Source organism: Phalacrocorax aristotelis, chromosome 3 (genome assembly GCF_949628215.1).
Source record: "Phalacrocorax aristotelis chromosome 3, bGulAri2.1, whole genome shotgun sequence".
Lineage (NCBI taxonomy): Eukaryota > Metazoa > Chordata > Aves > Suliformes > Phalacrocoracidae > Phalacrocorax > Phalacrocorax aristotelis.
Genome location: NC_134278.1, coordinates 402,293 through 418,882, shown reverse-complemented (window position 1 = coordinate 418,882; position 16,590 = coordinate 402,293). Strand labels below are relative to the sequence as shown.

The 16,590-nt window shown below is 65.2% G+C and overlaps 1 protein-coding gene, 1 long non-coding RNA gene and 4 other non-coding genes across 7 annotated transcripts; 3 read left to right on the top strand and 3 right to left on the bottom strand.

Annotated features, from left to right (window-relative positions):
• The first annotated feature begins 102 nt into the window (after positions 1-102).
• ATRAID (all-trans retinoic acid induced differentiation factor) lies at positions 103-3,562 on the top strand. 2 transcript variants are annotated; one of them, XM_075086446.1, is made up of 7 exons: positions 104-243; positions 813-943; positions 1,232-1,303; positions 2,751-2,822; positions 2,886-3,007; positions 3,115-3,215; positions 3,318-3,562. In XM_075086446.1, exons 1-7 carry the CDS (start codon positions 172-174, stop codon positions 3,420-3,422), a joined length of 675 nt encoding a protein of 224 aa, XP_074942547.1. In that variant the 5' UTR covers positions 104-171; the 3' UTR covers positions 3,423-3,562. The 2 variants fall into 2 exon arrangements, with proteins under 2 accessions (XP_074942548.1, XP_074942547.1); XM_075086447.1 differs by lacking the exon at positions 1,232-1,303 and having other exon boundaries at positions 103-243.
• Positions 3,563-4,066: 504 nt separating this feature from the next.
• LOC142055844 (U1 spliceosomal RNA) lies at positions 4,067-4,230 on the top strand. The gene has a single exon (XR_012660086.1). It is a non-coding gene; the product is annotated as a U1 spliceosomal RNA (small nuclear RNA).
• Positions 4,231-5,204: 974 nt separating this feature from the next.
• Positions 5,205-5,368, bottom strand: LOC142055843 (U1 spliceosomal RNA). Its single transcript, XR_012660085.1, has one exon. It is a non-coding gene; the product is annotated as a U1 spliceosomal RNA (small nuclear RNA).
• A 4,622-nt stretch (positions 5,369-9,990) lies between these two features.
• Positions 9,991-10,154, top strand: LOC142055872 (U1 spliceosomal RNA). Its single transcript, XR_012660116.1, has one exon. It is a non-coding gene; the product is annotated as a U1 spliceosomal RNA (small nuclear RNA).
• A 1,635-nt stretch (positions 10,155-11,789) lies between these two features.
• On the bottom strand, positions 11,790-14,063 carry LOC142054165 (uncharacterized). The gene is made up of 2 exons (XR_012659445.1): positions 12,417-14,063; positions 11,790-12,277 (listed from the first exon to the last, which is right to left on the bottom strand). It is a non-coding gene; the product is annotated as an uncharacterized LOC142054165 (long non-coding RNA).
• Positions 13,763-13,926, bottom strand: LOC142055871 (U1 spliceosomal RNA). The gene has a single exon (XR_012660115.1). It is a non-coding gene; the product is annotated as a U1 spliceosomal RNA (small nuclear RNA).
• Positions 14,064-16,590: the final 2,527 nt, after the last annotated feature.

Genomic DNA, 16,590 nt, shown 5'->3' with positions numbered 1-16,590 from the left:
GCCCCCGCCCCCGCCCCGCCCCCGCCCCGGGCTCCCGGGACACCGCCGCCCGGTGTTTCCCGCCGCACCCGCCAGAGGGCGCCATCACGCTGGGCGTGTCCGGCGGGGCGGGGCGGGGCGGGGCGGACCCGGAAGAGCCCCGAGGGGGCGGGGGGGTGCCCGGCTGGGGCCATGGGCGCCTTCCTCCTCCTCCTCCTCCTCCTCCCGCTGCTGCCGCTGTCCCGGGCCGCCACCGGCGAGGCGGTGAGCGGTGGGGCGGGCAGAGCGGGGACTGGGGGGTGCCGGGGGTCTGGGGGATGCCCAGGGCCGGGGGTGGCTGCGTCTGGGAGTGCCGGGGGTCTGAAGGACCGGGGAGTGCCGGGAGTCCGGGATGCCGGAGGGTCTGGGGGATGTCCGGGGCCGCGGGTTTCCGCGTCTGGGGGTGCCGGGGGTCTGAAGGACCGGGGGTGCCGTGAGTCCGGGGGTGCCGTGAGTCCGGGGGTGCCCAGGACAGGGGGGTGCTGGGGGACCGGGAGTGCCCGGGACAGGGAGGTGCTGGCGGTGCGGGGGGTGCCGGGACGGCGAGGAGGCTGGGGGTGCCTGGATCTGGGGGTGCCGGGGCTCTGAAGGACCGGGGGGGTGCCGGGAGTCCGGGGAGTGCCCGGGATCGAGGGTGCTGAGGGTCCGGGGAATGCCTGGGACGGGAGGGTGCCCGTAGCTAGGGGGTCCGGGGTTGCCCGGACCGGGGGTTGCTCGGCTCGGGGGGCTCCGGGGTGGGATACCCGGGGGTCGGGGGTGCCTGTGTGGGTGCCGGCAGGTGCAGTGCCTCCTAGGTGTGCGGGAGCTGCCCGGGACCGCCGCGGAGCGGCTCCATCGTGGCCAGGTTCTGCGCGTCCCGGCCTGGCACCGAGAGCGAGGGGCGCTGCTGCCGGGAACGGGGCGCCCACCCGGAGCGGCTGCTGGGGTACGGGGCGGGGGGAGCGTGCGGGAAGTACGGGTGGGGGGTGGGGGCGCATAGGGAGGTGTGTGATGGGGGACTGGGAGTACATGCGCGGCGGGGGTGTGGAGAGTGTTGGGGGCCATATGATGTGGGTGCGGGAGGGTGCCTGACACAGGGGGGTGGCAAGGTGGGCCTTGGGAGACACATGGGGGTCAGTGGAATGCAGGGAGTGGAGGTTGTGTGGGTGGGGGGCCCGGGGATGCGGGGGGTGCCAGGCATGCTGCCACCCCTCCAACTGCCCCCCCCTCCCAGGCTGGACCTGAGCAACTGCTCCCTGCATGACCTCCCCCCGGGGCTGGCCGAGGCTGCAGCCGCTGTCGTCCTGTGAGTCCACGTGCCCCCTCATACCCCGCCCTGCTCCCCACAAGGGGCTGGGCCAGGCAAGAAGAGGGGTCTGGGGTGGGGTCTGGTGGGAACCCCACTCCTCGATGGGCCCACAGGCCAGCACAGTCCTGTCTCGCTGGTCCCACTCTCCAGCCCCGTCATCCCCAGGCCCCACAGCGCCCCGCTACATGGGGACAGGGCCACTCTGAACAGCGGTGGCAGTCAGGGGGAGCCCCCAGTGACTGCAAAAGGGAAACGACCCCCATCACAAGTGGTGTCCCGCAGGGGTCTGTGTGGAACCGGTTCCGTTCAATGTCTTATTTATGACATAACGGGGTCAAGCGCACCCTCAGCAGGTCTGCGCATGGCACCAAGCGGCGTGGTGCGGTTGATTCGCTGGAGGCGGGGGCTGGCATCCCCAGGGACCTGGGCAGGTTTGGGGGGTGGGCGCATATGAACCTCCTGAGGTTCAACAGGGCCAAGTGCAGGGTCCTGGACCTGGGTCGGGGCAGCTCCGGGGATCAATCGAGGCTGGGGGATGGGGGGATGGGGAGCAGCCCTGCCCAGAAGGACTTGGGGGTGCTGGGGGGTGAAAAGCTGGACACGAGCCGGCAATGTGCGCTCGCAGCCCAGACCCCCAGCCGTGCCCTGGGCTGCATCCCCAGCAGCGCGGGCAGCCGGGCGAGGGAGGGGGTCCTGCCCCTCTGCCCCGCTCTGTGAGACCCCCCTGCAGCGCCGCCTCCAGCTTGGGGCTCCTCAGCACGGGACAGACACGGGGCTGCGGGAGCGGGGCCAGAGGGGGCACAGAAATGCTCCGAGGGCTGGAGCCCCCCTGCTGCGAGGCCAGGCTGGGAGAGCTGGGGTTGTGCAGCCGGAGAAGGGGAGGCTGCAGGGAGACCTTATTGCGGCCTCTCAGGGCTTGAAGGGGCTGTAAGACACCTTTACGGCAGACAGGGACAGATGTTTCAGCAGGGCTGGTAGTGACAGGACAAGGGGAGATTTAGGTTGGACACAGGGAAGAAAACTTTCACCCTGGGGGTGGTGAGGCTCTGGCACAGGCTGCCCAGGGAAGCTGTGGATGCCCCATCCCTGGCAGTGCTCAAGGCCAGGCTGGACGGGGCTTTGAGCAACCCGGTCTGGTGGAAGGTGTCCCTCACCATGGCAGCGGGGTAGAACTAGATGATCTTTGAGGGTCCCTTCCAACCCAAAGCGCTCTGTGACCCTCTGACCCCATCCCAGAGGTACCTTGTCCCTCCCCGGGGCTGGTGTCCCTGCGGTGGAGCAGCCTGGCCCCAGGCAGTGATGTGGCGCAGAGAGGGGGTCCCCACACTGTTCCACAGCCCTCGCCTGCCCCGCAGAGGGGCACCCTGGGGGGCTGCTGCCGGTGCTGTGTGTGGGCACCCAGGCAGCAGCCTGTGGGGGTCCATGGCGCCTGGTGTCTTTGCAGGGACCTGACGGAGAACCCGCTGACAACCCTCCCCAACGGCTCCTTCCTGGGCTTCACCCACCTGCAGTGCCTGTGAGTACCGGGGCAGGGGGCGCGGGGCTGCCACGGAACCAGGTGCTGAGCTTCGCTCCCCAGCGCGCTGCCGCTGCCGCTGGAGTGCCCGGGTGGGAGCAGCGCCTGGGAGGAGGTGACGACAAACGGGAGCAGCCGGCTCTGCCAAGGCCAGAGGAACCCCTGCAACGGCTCTGGGGAGCTCGGTACGGCAGGGGGCCGGGGGCCGCATCCCCAGCACTGGGTGCCACAGGGCTGGCGGGGGGGGGCTGGCCATCGCCTGCCCCCATGACCCCCCGCTCTGCTCCACCAGCCTGGCCGTGCCCTGAGAACGCCGCCTGTGCCCCTGACGGCCCCGGCCTCGTCCAGTGCCTCTGTGACAGCCCCTTCCACGGCTACAAGTGCCTGCGGGAGGTGAGCACCTGCGGAGCGGGACCCCCGCGCCCTGTGCCCCCCGCCGGAGCTGGAGCAGCAGCGGGGTGGGGGGCAGCACCACTCACTGCAGCTTCCTCGCAGGGCACATTCCCCGTGCTGCTCTTCTGCGGGATCCTGGGAGCCATCACCATGGCCCTGGCCCTCCTGCTGTGGGGCACCCAGCGCCGGAAAGCCAAGACCCCCTGAGCGGGGAGAGGGCATCTGTGCCAGGGCCTCTGCTGAGGCCAGGGGCAGGGTCAGGGGCTCTGGGTCCCAGGGGGGTCCGTGCCCTGGGGTCTGGCTCACCATGTGGGGGCTGGGGATGAATAAAACTCGCAGCAGCCTCACCGTATGTCTGTCCGATGGCTTCCCGGAGCAGCCGGGGTGCCGCCATAAGGGGGGTGCGGGGAGGGGGGGGTGCAGGCAGGGAGGTGCTGGCAGCCGCCCAACGGCAGCGTGGGACCCTCCGGCTGCTGTGGGGAGCGGCCCACGGGGCTGGGGGCGCCACCTTCCGCCACCCACCGCAGGGTAATGGTCCCGCCGCTCCTCGGAGCCCCGACCCCGCACCCGCGCCGTGCGGGGGTACCCGCGGGGAGCGGGATGGCGAAGGTGCGGGGCGGGGGCGTGTCCATGCAGATCAGGCACCGCGCGGCATCACGGGACACACCCGCACACGACGGTCACCGGCCACGGCCGTGCGCGGGCCATGCGTGGGCGCTGCGCGGCGGCAGCGCGGCGCGGGGCGCGGGAGGCGGCGGGTGCTCGCGTCGTGCGCGCGTTGCGGGTTGTTGTGTGCGTGTGTTGTGCGCGGTAGGCGGGGGGTGTGGTGCGGCGTTGGGGGGTGCGGTGTCATACTTACCTGGCAGGGGAGACACCATGATCAGGCAGGTGGTTTTCCCAGGGCGAGGCTCATCCCCTGCACTCCGGGTGTGCTGACCCCTGCGATTTCCCCAAATGCGGGAAACTCGACTGCATAATTTGTGGTAGTGGGGGACTGCGTTCGCGCTCTCCCCTGGCTTCTGGTTTCTAACAACAGAGCTTTGGGCGGGGTTTTGTTGATCCCGTTGCGGGAGGCAGCGCCGCGTCCGTTGCGAGATGAACCGGCGGGTTCGCAACCACTGGTTTTTGCACATTGTCGCTCAGCCCCGACCCTGGGGGTGACACCGCGGAAACCCCCCGTTTCCCACGGCCCGCTCCCGCCCCACCGCCGCGGCTCCGGTCAGCGAACGCGGGCAGAAAACGCCTTCAGACGGTGCATTCAAGAGCCGGCACTGCTTTGCTCGCGCCGGGTACGCGGGGGTCTCTCCCCCCACCGCGCAGCCCCACCGCAGTTCCTTCAGGCATTTTCACGCGGCAGATGACGCACCGCGCTGACCGGTACGTAATCGCTGACCCGGCTGGGCGCCCCCTTCTCCCGCTGCTCTGGTCCTGCTCCGCTTAAGGCCAAAGGCGCGGCGTGATTCGCAGTCACTGCGCGTGCTAAAGGCAGTGGGGGGGGGGTCAGTCCTTTCGCCCCTTCGGCTGAGTCGGGGGTCGCATCTCCCCCGGCCGGAATTACCGCCCCCCCGGTTCCCACGCTTCGGCACCTTCTGGGCCAAGACGATCCCCGCTGTCGCTGCTGGCGGATTTGTGGCCTTCCCTGACCTTCGCCCCCGCTTTGTAGCAGGATGTTCCCGCGCTCAGTCCCTGAAGTTTTACTGACTTGGCTCTTCGAGGGGGCTCTTGTCAACGGGGCCTTCGCCGCCAACAGCCTCGCGCCTGGCCTAAGCGTTAACTGACCGTCTTGTTCCGACCTTCTGGTGTCGGTCTCCGCTCCGAGCTCTGGTTCCTTGTTAACCACTAACGCCTCCTGCGCGCTCCCGTACGGACACAGGCGCGTGCGGTGCAGCTCCCGCCCCGGCACCCAAGGGGACGGGGTGTCGGAGCAGCACCACACCGCCGCAACTAGCCCCGCCCCAGCGATACGTCTGTCCTTGCGAAACCAGAAGCCAGGGGAGAGCGCGAACGCAGTCCCCCACTACCACAAATTATGCAGTCGAGTTTCCCGCATTTGGGGAAATCGCAGGGGTCAGCACACCCGGAGTGCAGGGGATGAGCCTCGCCCTGGGAAAACCACCTGCCTGATCATGGTGTCTCCCCTGCCAGGTAAGTATGACACCGCACCCCCCAACGCCGCACCACACCCCCCGCCTACCGCGCACAACACACGCACACAACAACCCGCAACGCGCGCACGACGCGAGCACCCGCCGCCTCCCGCGCCCCGCGCCGCGCTGCCGCCGCGCAGCGCCCACGCATGGCCCGCGCACGGCCGTGGCCGGTGACCGTCGTGTGCGGGTGTGTCCCGTGATGCCGCGCGGTGCCTGATCTGCATGGACACGCCCCCACGCCAGGCCACGCCCCCAGCCGGGCCGGCTTTGCCCCGGCGGCGCGGGGGGGACGCGGCGGAGCCCGGAGGAGCGGGGGCGGGAGCAGGGGCGGGAGCAGGGGCTGGGGGAGTCCGCTCCATCTCCCGCAACGGGAACGGTACATAACGGGCAGCGCCTTGACCGACACCCGCTGCGCTGCTGCTGGGGCTGCCGCCCCGCGCCCCGGCCAGCGACTGTCACGCAGCGAGAGCCACCTCGCCACCACCGGGTCCTGCCCGCACCAGGGCCCCACCGGCACCGGGTCCTGCCCGCACCGAGGCCCTGCCCCCCCACTGGGTCCCGTCTCCCCAGCGTCGGAGCCTGGAACGGCCTCAGCGCAGCGCCCACCCCTCCCACGGCAGCAGGCTTGGCCGCAGCTGTGCCCGGCGGCCTGGGCAGTCCCGGCGGCGGCTCGCGTGATGGGGAGCCCCAGTGCCAGGCACCGGGAGTGGCGGGAAGGTGCCCCCGACCCCCACCGGGCGTGGAGCAGGGCCCGGGGAGGTGGGGGCCGGTGGCTCTCCTGCTCGCGGGGACGTCATGCCGTCGCCTTCGTGTTTTCTGTGCAATGAGGAGGAAGCACGGGGAGCAGCTCCCCTGGGTTGCCTGAGAGCAACCCTCGAGCTGCTTGCGGAGCCCCTGGGCAGCGTCCCCTGGGCAGCGTCCCCGGGGGAACCCGCTGGCGAGGGCTCGGGGGTCTGTGGGAGCGGGGCAGGTCTTTGAGCCACCTTGAAAAGCCCAGGAGCCACAGTCCCAGGGTGTCCTAAGGGAGGCACGCAGGGCAGGAGACCAGCCGGGCTCACCAGGGGCCTCCTCCTGGAGCTCAGGAGGAAGAAGGCACAGCACCATCTCTGGAGGCAAGGTCAGGCCTTGCAGGAACATGGCGGAGCCGTGGGTCACGTGTAGGGAGAAAACATGAAAGGCCACAGCTCGGCTGGAGCGGACACCGGCCAGGGCTGTGTCGGGCAAGAAAGGCTTTCTACGTACGTTATCAGCAGGAGGAGCCTAAGGAGAACGTTGGACCGACGCTTGCTGAAGATGGACACCTAGCAAACGGGGTGAAGAAAGGCAGAGGCATTCGGTGCGTCTTTTGCCCTAGTCTTCGGTAACACGGACAGACCTGGGGCTGCGCGTCCCCTGAGCTGGGGGACCACGAGTGTGGGAACAGTGACCTTCCTCTGTGGACACTGAAATCGTCAGGGTCCAGCTGCATCAGCTCAATGTTCACATGCCCAGGGGCCCTGGTGCAGTTCGCCCCGGAGCGCTGGAGGAGTTGGCGGGTGCTACGGCAGGACCCGTCTCAACCACCTGGCAAGGTTTGGGAGGCCGGGGAGGGCCCTGCTGACTGGAAGCTGGCCAGCGTTATTCCAGCGGAGAGGAAGGGGGCGAGGGAAGCCCCAGCAAATGACACACCTGTGAGTCCAGCCTCAGCACCTGGAAGATGACAGAGAAGATCATCCTGGGCGCTGTTGAAAGGCCGTTAAAGGACAACGCAGTCATCAGGCACAGGCAACATGGCTTCGCAAGGGTTCGCCCTGGCGAACTAGTCTGATACCCTTCCATGATGAGGTCCCCCTCATGGTGGATGAAGGGGAGGTGGAGAATGGAGGTTTTCTGGATTCCAGTAAGGCTTTTGATCCTGTCCCTCCCAGCATCCTTCTGGACAAGTTGTCCAATGGTGGGATGAGCAGGTTCGCAGTGCCCTGGGTGAAGAACCGGCTGGGCGGCAGGGCTCAAAGGGTTGCAGCAAATGGGGCTACGTCTGCCTGGTGACCGGCGACTAGTGGTGATCCTCAGGGCTCTGTCCTAGGGCCGGTTCTGCTCCATGGGTTCATCAGCGATCTGGGTGCAGGAGTTGAATGCATCATTTGGCAGTTTGCTGACGGTGCCAAACTAGGAGGTGCCACTGAGTATCTCGAGCAGCAAGAGGCCCTGCAGAGGGATCTAGACAGACTGGAGCAGGGGGCAATCATCAACGGCATGAAATGGAACAAGAATAAATGCTGATTCTGCTCCTGCAACAGAGTAATGCTGGGCACAAGTCTAAACTCTGGGTTTGGCTCTGGGTTTGTCGCGTTTGGAGAGGAGGAGGCTGAGGGGTGACCTCCTTGCTCTCTGCAGCTTCCTGAGGAGGGGACGTAGAGGGGGAGGTGCTGATGTCCCTGGCATCCGGGGACAGGACAGTGGTTCGAAGCTGCACCGGGGAGGTTCAGACTTGACGTGAGGAAGCATTTTTTAACTGGGAGGGTGTTCAAACCCTGGAACAGGCTTGCTGGAGAGGTGGTCGATGCCCCAAGCCCGTCAGTGTTGAAGAGGCGTTTGGACAATGCCCTTAATAACATGCTTTGATTCCTGGTCAGGCTGTTGGACCAGATGAGCCTTGTAGGTCCCTTCCAGCTGAACTATCCCATCCCCATCCCATCCCTCCCACCCCATCCCACCCCACCCGTTTATCCCTGAGCAGGACGGCACACACTGTGCGATACCCCTGGGGTTGGCTGTCCCGGCTGGGTCCCACCCGGCCCCTTGCCCACCCCAGCTGCCCCCTGGGGATGCAGAGGGCACCCTGGTGTGGGGTCGGCGCCGCTCAGCAGCAGCTGAAGCGTGGGCATCGCCAGCCCCGTGCCGGCCACGTGTGGGGCAGAGCGCGGCACTGCCGGGGCTGCTGTGCCAAAAGGTGACCCAACACAGCCGAGCCCGGCGCACGATCAGCCGTGTCGCGGGGTACACCGACACTTTACTGATGCGGTCGTCAGCTGGGGGCTTTGCCAAAGCTCTCCCTGGCTCTCATCCAGCCCAGATTAGCACTGGGAAGGGAGAAATAACTGGGCGATAGGCACGGGAGAGACACCTGGAGCAAAGCCACCCTGCGGCGGCAGCTGCCACCCCCGGCTGGAGCAGGCCCCGCGGGGCACGGGAGCGGGGCGGCTCCGCCCCTGGTACAGAATTTGATAACTGTGTTCTTCCCTCCGAATAGTCTCGTTTAGCATTAGTAGCTTCGCACGAGTAGCTAAAGCAGCTGAAGCTTTAGGCCGCAAGAGCTGAGCGAGAGTAAACTTTGTGATAAAACTAATGCTGCAGACACAGGACTCGCTGAGTCCAGCAGGTACCAGTGGGATGGAGGAGATAAGGGCCAAGGAGACAATTCCAAGGCAATGAGGTAACTTCAGAAGGCGGCCAGCGCAGAGACAGTGAAAACCAGTGAGGAAACAAGAGACCACCGCCCAGAATTTACTGTTGGGACTTGGGGATCGAGTGCTGGGTGGTACGGGTAGCATTGAGGGGCGTGACATGGGGTAGGGGTCCCTCTCCAGAGGCACCAGCTCGAGCTGTGACCTGAGAACTAATAAAAGAGGGACTGGAAACCTTCACCTGGACTTTACGTTCACCAGCAGGACCCCAGGTCGGACCCTGTTACGGTGGCCGGTGTGTGTAAATGCGTAACGCCGGCTGCGGTGGCTGCGCGGAGCCACGTGCGGTGGTGGAGGGAGCTGAGCGTCGCTGGCCAGGCTCCTCAGGGGGGTCTGGGTGCCACTTCAGCCCCTTCCCCTGCACCGACCCCCTCCACCCCGAGGGGGCGTCCGGCAGGACGGCACCAAACCTGTCCCCGTCCTGTTCCTGTGCCCGGCTCGTCGTCGTTGTCGAGGGCAGAGGCTTTTAAGACCCCTAGAAGGGACCCAGCTCAGTGGTGGAGGAAAGAGTAAGAAATCCTCTCCCTGGGCAGAGGAGGGACGCGTCCGTGTGTCCTTGGACGCCAGGACCCCTATTGCCACCAGGGGCCGGAGCAGCTGAGCCTGCACTGCGTTGTCCCGGCCGGGCGCGGAGGTGCCCGGCGGTGCCGGGGCAGGAGCCGCAGGGAGGGGCGTTCCCGCAGGTCCCGCATTTGGGGGAGTGAGGCTTGTTCCCGCAGCCCCCCGTGCTGGGCACCGCCCGCTCTGCTGCTGGGCTCGGCCAGAGGCCGGTCCCCGGGCAGGGCGGCCGCTCGGCGGCCCCCGCGCGTTCCCCGCCCTGCTGCCGCGTCTCCTACACCGGGGAGTGAAGCGCGGTGAGCGCCGGGCCGGGCCGGGCCAGCGGCGGGTCCCCCCGGCCCGCGGCGGCGGCTGGCGGCGTGCGGGCGGCTGAGGGCGTGGCCCGGCGGGGGGCGTGTCCATGCAGATCAGGCACCGCGCGGCATCACGGGACACACCCGCACACGACGGTCACCGGCCACGGCCGTGCGCGGGCCATGCGTGGGCGCTGCGCGGCGGCAGCGCGGCGCGGGGCGCGGGAGGCGGCGGGTGCTCGCGTCGTGCGCGCGTTGCGGGTTGTTGTGTGCGTGTGTTGTGCGCGGTAGGCGGGGGGTGTGGTGCGGCGTTGGGGGGTGTGTTGTCATACTTACCTGGCAGGGGAGACACCATGATCAGGCAGGTGGTTTTCCCAGGGCGAGGCTCATCCCCTGCACTCCGGGTGTGCTGACCCCTGCGATTTCCCCAAATGCGGGAAACTCGACTGCATAATTTGTGGTAGTGGGGGACTGCGTTCGCGCTCTCCCCTGGTTTCTGGTGTCGCAAGGACAGACGTATCGCTGGGGCGGGGCTAGTTGCAGCGGTGTGGTGCTGCTCCGACACCCCGTCCCCTTGGGTGCCGGGGCGGGAGCTGCACCGCACGCGCCTGTGTCCGTACGGGAGCGCGCAGGAGGCGTTAGTGGTTAACAAGGAACCAGAGCTCGGAGAGGACAGACGTAGTGCTGGGGCGGGGGTTGTCGCGGTGTCTGTGCGTGGGGGCTGTGATCCGGGGGGCGGGGCGGTAACGGGACGCTGCTGCACAAGTGCCCTGTAGCCCCGGCGGGATCCGGTACGGCGCGTCGGTAGCAAGGCTTGCTAAAACCTCCGGCCGCGGGCTGCGGACTTTCCCCGAGACAGGCTGAGCCTACGCTGAGCTCTGCTGAGCTACGTGAAGGTGTTACGAGCGCGTAGGAAAACACTCGCCTGCCCGGCACAGGCCAGCAGCATCTCTTAATTCCCGCGATGGGACACGGGGGGAAGCTGCGCCAAACACGTGACCGCCTTTGCATTAAAATGCACCAGTTTTTACACACTTTCTCTGTCAAGTTCCTGTTACATAAATTGCTTAACATGAAAACGCATACTATGTTCGCTGTTAAATTTAACCTTGGCTTTGATTGGTTTCTTTGGTTATATAACTTCATCAATATTCATATCCCAAAATTATCATTGGTCACTGTCAGGACTAGAAACTTGTCTCAACACTGTCAGCAGGCGAGTTTCTCTACCAAAGCCGGACCGCTCCGGCAGCTGAGCGGAACAGTTAGATCACCAAGGTCGACCCGGCAGGAACGTGTGCCCCGTTATCTCGGAGTGCTCGTCCTCCGCGCATACGCCCGGGCCCAAGGCTGACGGGCAACATCTGGGGGGCTCGGACCCTCCAGAACTTTCAGGCACCATCTAGTGACGGTACTGGGCACGTGCCCCACCGCAGAGTGGGAGGCAGGGGTGTGCAGAGCAGTTACTGGCTCTGCAAGAGAGCAACCTTATAAAAGGGGAAACCAGCGGAGACGACAGAGGTGCTTTCTGGAACATCCCCCCCTCCACCGGCTTCAGAGATGCATCAGACGCCTGGACTCCCCCACCCCGGACCACCCAGGCTCCCCCCCACCCAGGCCGGACGGACCGCTGCAGATCCATGGTGACAGCTATCGCAACAGTCCCACTCTCTCCTGCCCTCTCTCCCTCTCGTTCCCTTTTTCACCTTTTTTTTCTCTTTTTCTTTGCTTTTCTCTCCCATATCTATTTTTGGCCAAATAAAGTGACTTGGCACTTGACTCCGTCTGGAGTCTTAATTCTGTTCCCGAGAATGTCACAGGACCTAGCCACGATAACACATTGGAGTCAATCACAAGTTAAGCCCCCAACCTCCCAGAATTATCTGAGGCCGGTTGGCAAGCAAGGGGGTTTAACCTCTGCCAAACTGTTCAACCCAACAGGGGGTCGTGAGGGTCACCTCTGCTGATGCCCACCGATCGGGATTCTTGATATTCAAATCGAGACGGGAAGGGTAAGGGGGTTTCCAAGCGCCATCACTGGTGCGTAACAGCTTTCTAGAGCAAGTTTCCTTGGTTTCACCAGACTTAACAAATATACTAACAAATACGGTTCCTGGAGTTACAGGATTCAAACAAAACTCCTTTATTTGGTTCTTCGTTGTTTCATCCAGTTTCTCTTAGTTTCTTAATGCAAAACAGTAACTACCTAGTGAGGTTTCTATGGTTACGAGTTTCAAAGCACACAATATTCTAATGTTCTATTTCTCCTAGAGACAAATGTGGCGATTCTTTGCAACAAAGGCAGGCCCCAAACCGGTGCAGCGCAGACAGATGAGGCAGCCCTGATGCTCTCCCATGACCGATCTCCTGGCAGACCAGCTGACAGGAAAGCCACGCACCCAGACGCCCTTGACCTGGCAATTCAAGCAACTGCCAAGGAACGGCTACGTCTCCCAGGAAGTGCGTGCGATGCCGCCCTACGTTCCAGCACTCGGGACGGAGGGCTGGGTAGCACCGGGCTCTCGGGATGGATCCCCGGCGTGCAGCTCCGAAGGCTACACAGAATTGCGTGGTCTTCGGATGCAATGATACGTGCGGTGTCTTGACAAGAGGGGCTTGAGAAAGAGTTTGAAAAACTATGGATTGCAGCAGGAGGGGATAAGGGAAAAGGTCCTCCTCTCTGGGACCCGAGAACAGCAGTGGTGACATCCGGGGAGCCCGGCAGTGAGCAACCAGCCTCGGAACGGGAGGTACCTGCCCCAGACGTCACCTTCCCGAGGGCCTGTAACTGGAGGAAGTGGGAATTTGAGAACTGGACCAAGGTGGTTTCCCAGGGCCACGGTATTTCCAGCTTCGTGAAGGATGAGATCAGCAACACCGATGAGAGGTTTATGGGGGCAAGCCCCACAGAAAGCTTGTCACTCCATTACGGTTGAGAGCCAGCGACTACGCGACGAGAGAATTTCTAGCAAGGGTAGACAGGACAGTCAGATTAAACCTTGTCGACACTGTCAAGCGGAGGACGAGTCCTGCGCGAGTTGGCTCACCGATTATTGAATCGAGCACTGCTCTCTTCAGTGGATGTTATGCCTACGTTTGCCAGTAAAGTAAGAACCGTTGTAAGATCTTAATGTTTGATGTAGTCTAAGCATGTTGTGTGATGGTTTATAAACCAACTGCCCTTTCCTCTCTCTCTGCATAAGGCAGCATGCGGACCCCCCTGGAGCAGCCGAGGGCGACCTAAGCTCGGGTAACGAGGGCGAGAATAAGTAGGGATGAACTGGGGTCGGTATCGTGACGTGTCACCACTCCTGCCCAAAGGACACTTTATCACTGGCCTTTACCAAGGTGGATGGGCCGGATGGGGCACCTACACTTAACCTGGACGAGGAGCATGTATAAACTTATATATGTTCAATAAACAGCCACAACTGTCAGCAGAAGCCGCATCCATCAAGATGAGAGAGGGAACGTCCCACGTGGAGACAGAGAAAGGATCCAATGAGGAACAAGGCGACCCCAGCCCCAGACGTCGCTGCGGGATGGAACCATCAGCTGAGGGGAGGGGAACGGGGATTGCACGGGGATAACTGCGCAGGGCTCCTCTGCTCGGGGTCCCTCTCCGGAGGCGCCCAGCTCGGGCTGTTCTTCACCGCGGAAGCCCTCAACAAACCCGCACGGGCGCTGCATCAGGGAAAGGCAGGCTGCGCCGGAGCGGGGAGCAGCGGCCGGCGGGGCCTGTGTGTGAGCTCGGGGCGCCGGGGGGCACCCGCCGGCTCGGCGGAGCCGCCCGCTGCCGAGGGCCGCCGCTCTGCCTCGCCGGGCCGCTCTCGGGCGGGAGCGCTCGGGCCGCGGTTTCTCCTTCCGCGACCTCCCGCCCGGCTCCGGACGCGACGGCTCCGGCGCTCCGGGTCCGCCTCCCGCGCCCGCAGCCCTGCCCGCCCCGGGGTCTGGACAGCCCCGCCGGCAGCCCCAGCGCCCCGAACAGCCGCACATGTCGTCCCGACCCCGGCGACCAGTACCGACACCTCGCCAGAACCGCAAAACAGTCACCGTCCTGCCTCACCGAGAAACCACATCTGCTTTTAGGAACCAGAAGCCAGGGGAGAGCGCGAACGCAGTCCCCCACTACCACAAATTATGCAGTCGAGTTTCCCGCATTTGGGGAAATCGCAGGGGTCAGCACACCCGGAGTGCAGGGGATGAGCCTCGCCCTGGGAAAACCACCTGCCTGATCATGGTGTCTCCCCTGCCAGGTAAGTATGACAACACACCCCCCAACGCCGCACCACACCCCCCGCCTACCGCGCACAACACACGCACACAACAACCCGCAACGCGCGCACGACGCGAGCACCCGCCGCCTCCCGCGCCCCGCGCCGCGCTGCCGCCGCGCAGCGCCCACGCATGGCCCGCGCACGGCCGTGGCCGGTGACCGTCGTGTGCGGGTGTGTCCCGTGATGCCGCGCGGTGCCTGATCTGCATGGACACGCCCCCCACGCCAGGCCACGCCCTCCCGACCCGCCCCGTGCGGGGACTCGGACGCCGCGTCCCGGCCCGTCCCCGCGCCCCGGCACCGGCAGCGCCCCGGCACCGGCACCGCCCCCGGCACCGGCAGCGGTACCGGCACCGCCCGGGCTGGGCCTGTCCGAGCCGAGCGGGACCCAGCTGCGGCCGCAGCGCCGGCAGAGCGGGACACCGCGGGGCCCGCGGCGGGAGGGGACCCGTGGGACGGCGCCGGGGCCGAGGCAGCCGCTGTGACCGCCCGGGGCAGCGTCTGCCGGCGGGTGGCTGGGGCTGGCCTGGGTGGCCGGGGGTGGCCGGGGTGTCTCGGGGACACGGGCTCAGCTCCGTGGCTGCCTGAACCTGCAAAGGGGGAAGCGGGAGCCATGTCCTGCGGCTGGGGCAGAGACCCCCGGTCCCCAGACGCTGGGCTGGGCTCCAGTCGACAGGCAGCACCCTACTGAGTGGTGCTGCTTTGTCCTGGGCTCCAGTACAGATCGACACAGGGCACCTACAAGGCCTGTGGACAAAAGTCTTCGCAGCCCGGTAGATCCAGTGCCGGGACCGTGGGATCTGGGTGCTGGCAGCAGCGCAGCAAAAGCAGGTGCCTGCAGAGGAGCCGCCCCACGAGCACACGGTGCCGTCACAGTGCCCGCACACCCTCCATGGGGAAGGGGAGGGGCTGGTAAATGCCGGTGCTCGAGGAACCCCAGACCCACCAGCTCCCGCGCTCTCTGCCTGTAACCCCACGGCTCCTCGAGCTCCCTCAGCAAACGCAAACCCACCCTTTAATCCATCTCCTGGTGTCTGGGCATTGCTGGGTGGGCTCATAAACCTCGCCCCGCCACGGGGAGGTACTGGGACTCTTGGGCTCTGACCCCCGGTGCCTTCGGAGACAAAAACGTCCCTGTTCGTGTTTCACCCACCCACCAGCCCATTACACGTAACCAAATCAATGGGGTTCGAAGGGGGAAGGGGTGTAGCCAGGCTCCCTAAAGAGGGGCCTAGAGGTGACGTGCCAGGGTTGGGGGTGAAACCGATAGCCCAGCTCGAGGTCATCCACACCAATGCACGCAGCACGGGCAACAAACAGGAGGAGCTGGAAGCTGTTGTGCAGCGGGATAGCGATGACTTGTTCACCAGCCCAGAGACATGGCGGGATGACTCTTACGACCGGAGTGCTGCAGTGGATGGCTCTAAGCTCTTCAGAAGGGATGGGCGAGGAAGGAGAGGCGGTGGGGTGGCTCTGTATGTTAGGGAGCGCTTTGGTTGTCTGGAGCTCAGCCACTGTGATGACAAGGCTGAGTGCGTATGGGTGAGGATGAGGGGGAAGGCCGAGAAGGCAGAGATCCTGCCGGGAGTCTGTTATAGACCACCCAACCGGGATGAAGAGGTAGATGAACTGGTCTACAAGAAGCTGGAGGAAGATTCACAAGTGGTCCCCCTCATTCTAGTGGGGGACTTTGATTGACCAGATGTCTGCTGGGAATACAGCACAGCAGAGAGGGAACGGCCTGGGAGGCTCCTGGAGCGTGTGGAAGGTAAATTCCTGATGCGGCTGGTCAGTGAGCCTACCAGGGAGGCACCTCGCTTGGCCTGCTCTTCAGAGAGAGAGGAAGAGTGGTGGGAGATGTGCGGGACAGCCAGGGGATCGGGCCCAGCCAGCACAGCTTTGTGAAAGGCAGGTCCTGCCTGACCAACCTGATCTTCTGTGACAGGGTGACCCACCTGGTGGGGGAGGGAAAGGCTGTGGGTGTGTCTTCCCCGGGCTTTAGCAAAGCCTGTGACGCTGTCTCCCAGAGCATCCTCCTGGAGAAGCTGGCGGCTCATGGCTCGGACGGGTGGACCCTTCGCCGGGTAAAAAACTGGCTGGATGGCCGAGCCCAGAGAGTTGTGGTGATGGAGCTAACCCCAGCTGGCGGCTGGTCACGAATGGGGTTCCCCAGGGCTCAGTGTTGGGGCCGGTCTTGTTTAATGTCTTTATCAACGATCTGGATGAGGGGATTGAGGGCACCCTCAGTGAGGTGCAGATGACACCAAGTTGGGTGAGTGTTGATCTGCTTGAGAGTACGAGGGCTCTGCAGAGGGACCTGGGCAGGCTGGATCAATAAACTGAGGCCAGTTGTGTGAGGTTTCACAAGGCCAAGTGCCGGGTCCTGCCCTTGGGTCACACCAACCCCAGGCAACGCTCCAGGCCTGGGGCAGAGGGGCTGGGAAGGGCCCGGCGGAGAAGGCCCTGGGGGTGGGGGCTGACAGCCGGCTGGGCATGAGCCAGCAGTGCCCAGGTGGCCAAGGAGGCCACCAGCCCCCGGGCTTGTGTCAGCCCTGGTGTGGCCAGCAGGAGCCGGGCAGGGATGGGGCCCCTGTGCTCGGCCCTGGGGAGGCCCCACCTCGAATGCTGGGCTCAGGTTTGGGCCCCTCGGGA

What these genes read in the sequence shown, in the direction of transcription:
- ATRAID (XM_075086446.1), top strand. Translation starts at nt 172, where the DNA reads ATGGGCGCCTTCCTCCTCCTCCTCCTCCTCCTCCCGCTGCTGCCGCTG. An exon ending in TTCACCCACCTGCAGTGCCT is followed by an intron (nt 2,823 to 2,885) that starts GTGAGTACCGGG and finishes TTCGCTCCCCAG; the next exon opens with CGCGCTGCCGCTGCCGCTGG. An exon ending in GCTACAAGTGCCTGCGGGAG is followed by an intron (nt 3,216 to 3,317) that starts GTGAGCACCTGC and finishes GCTTCCTCGCAG; the next exon opens with GGCACATTCCCCGTGCTGCT.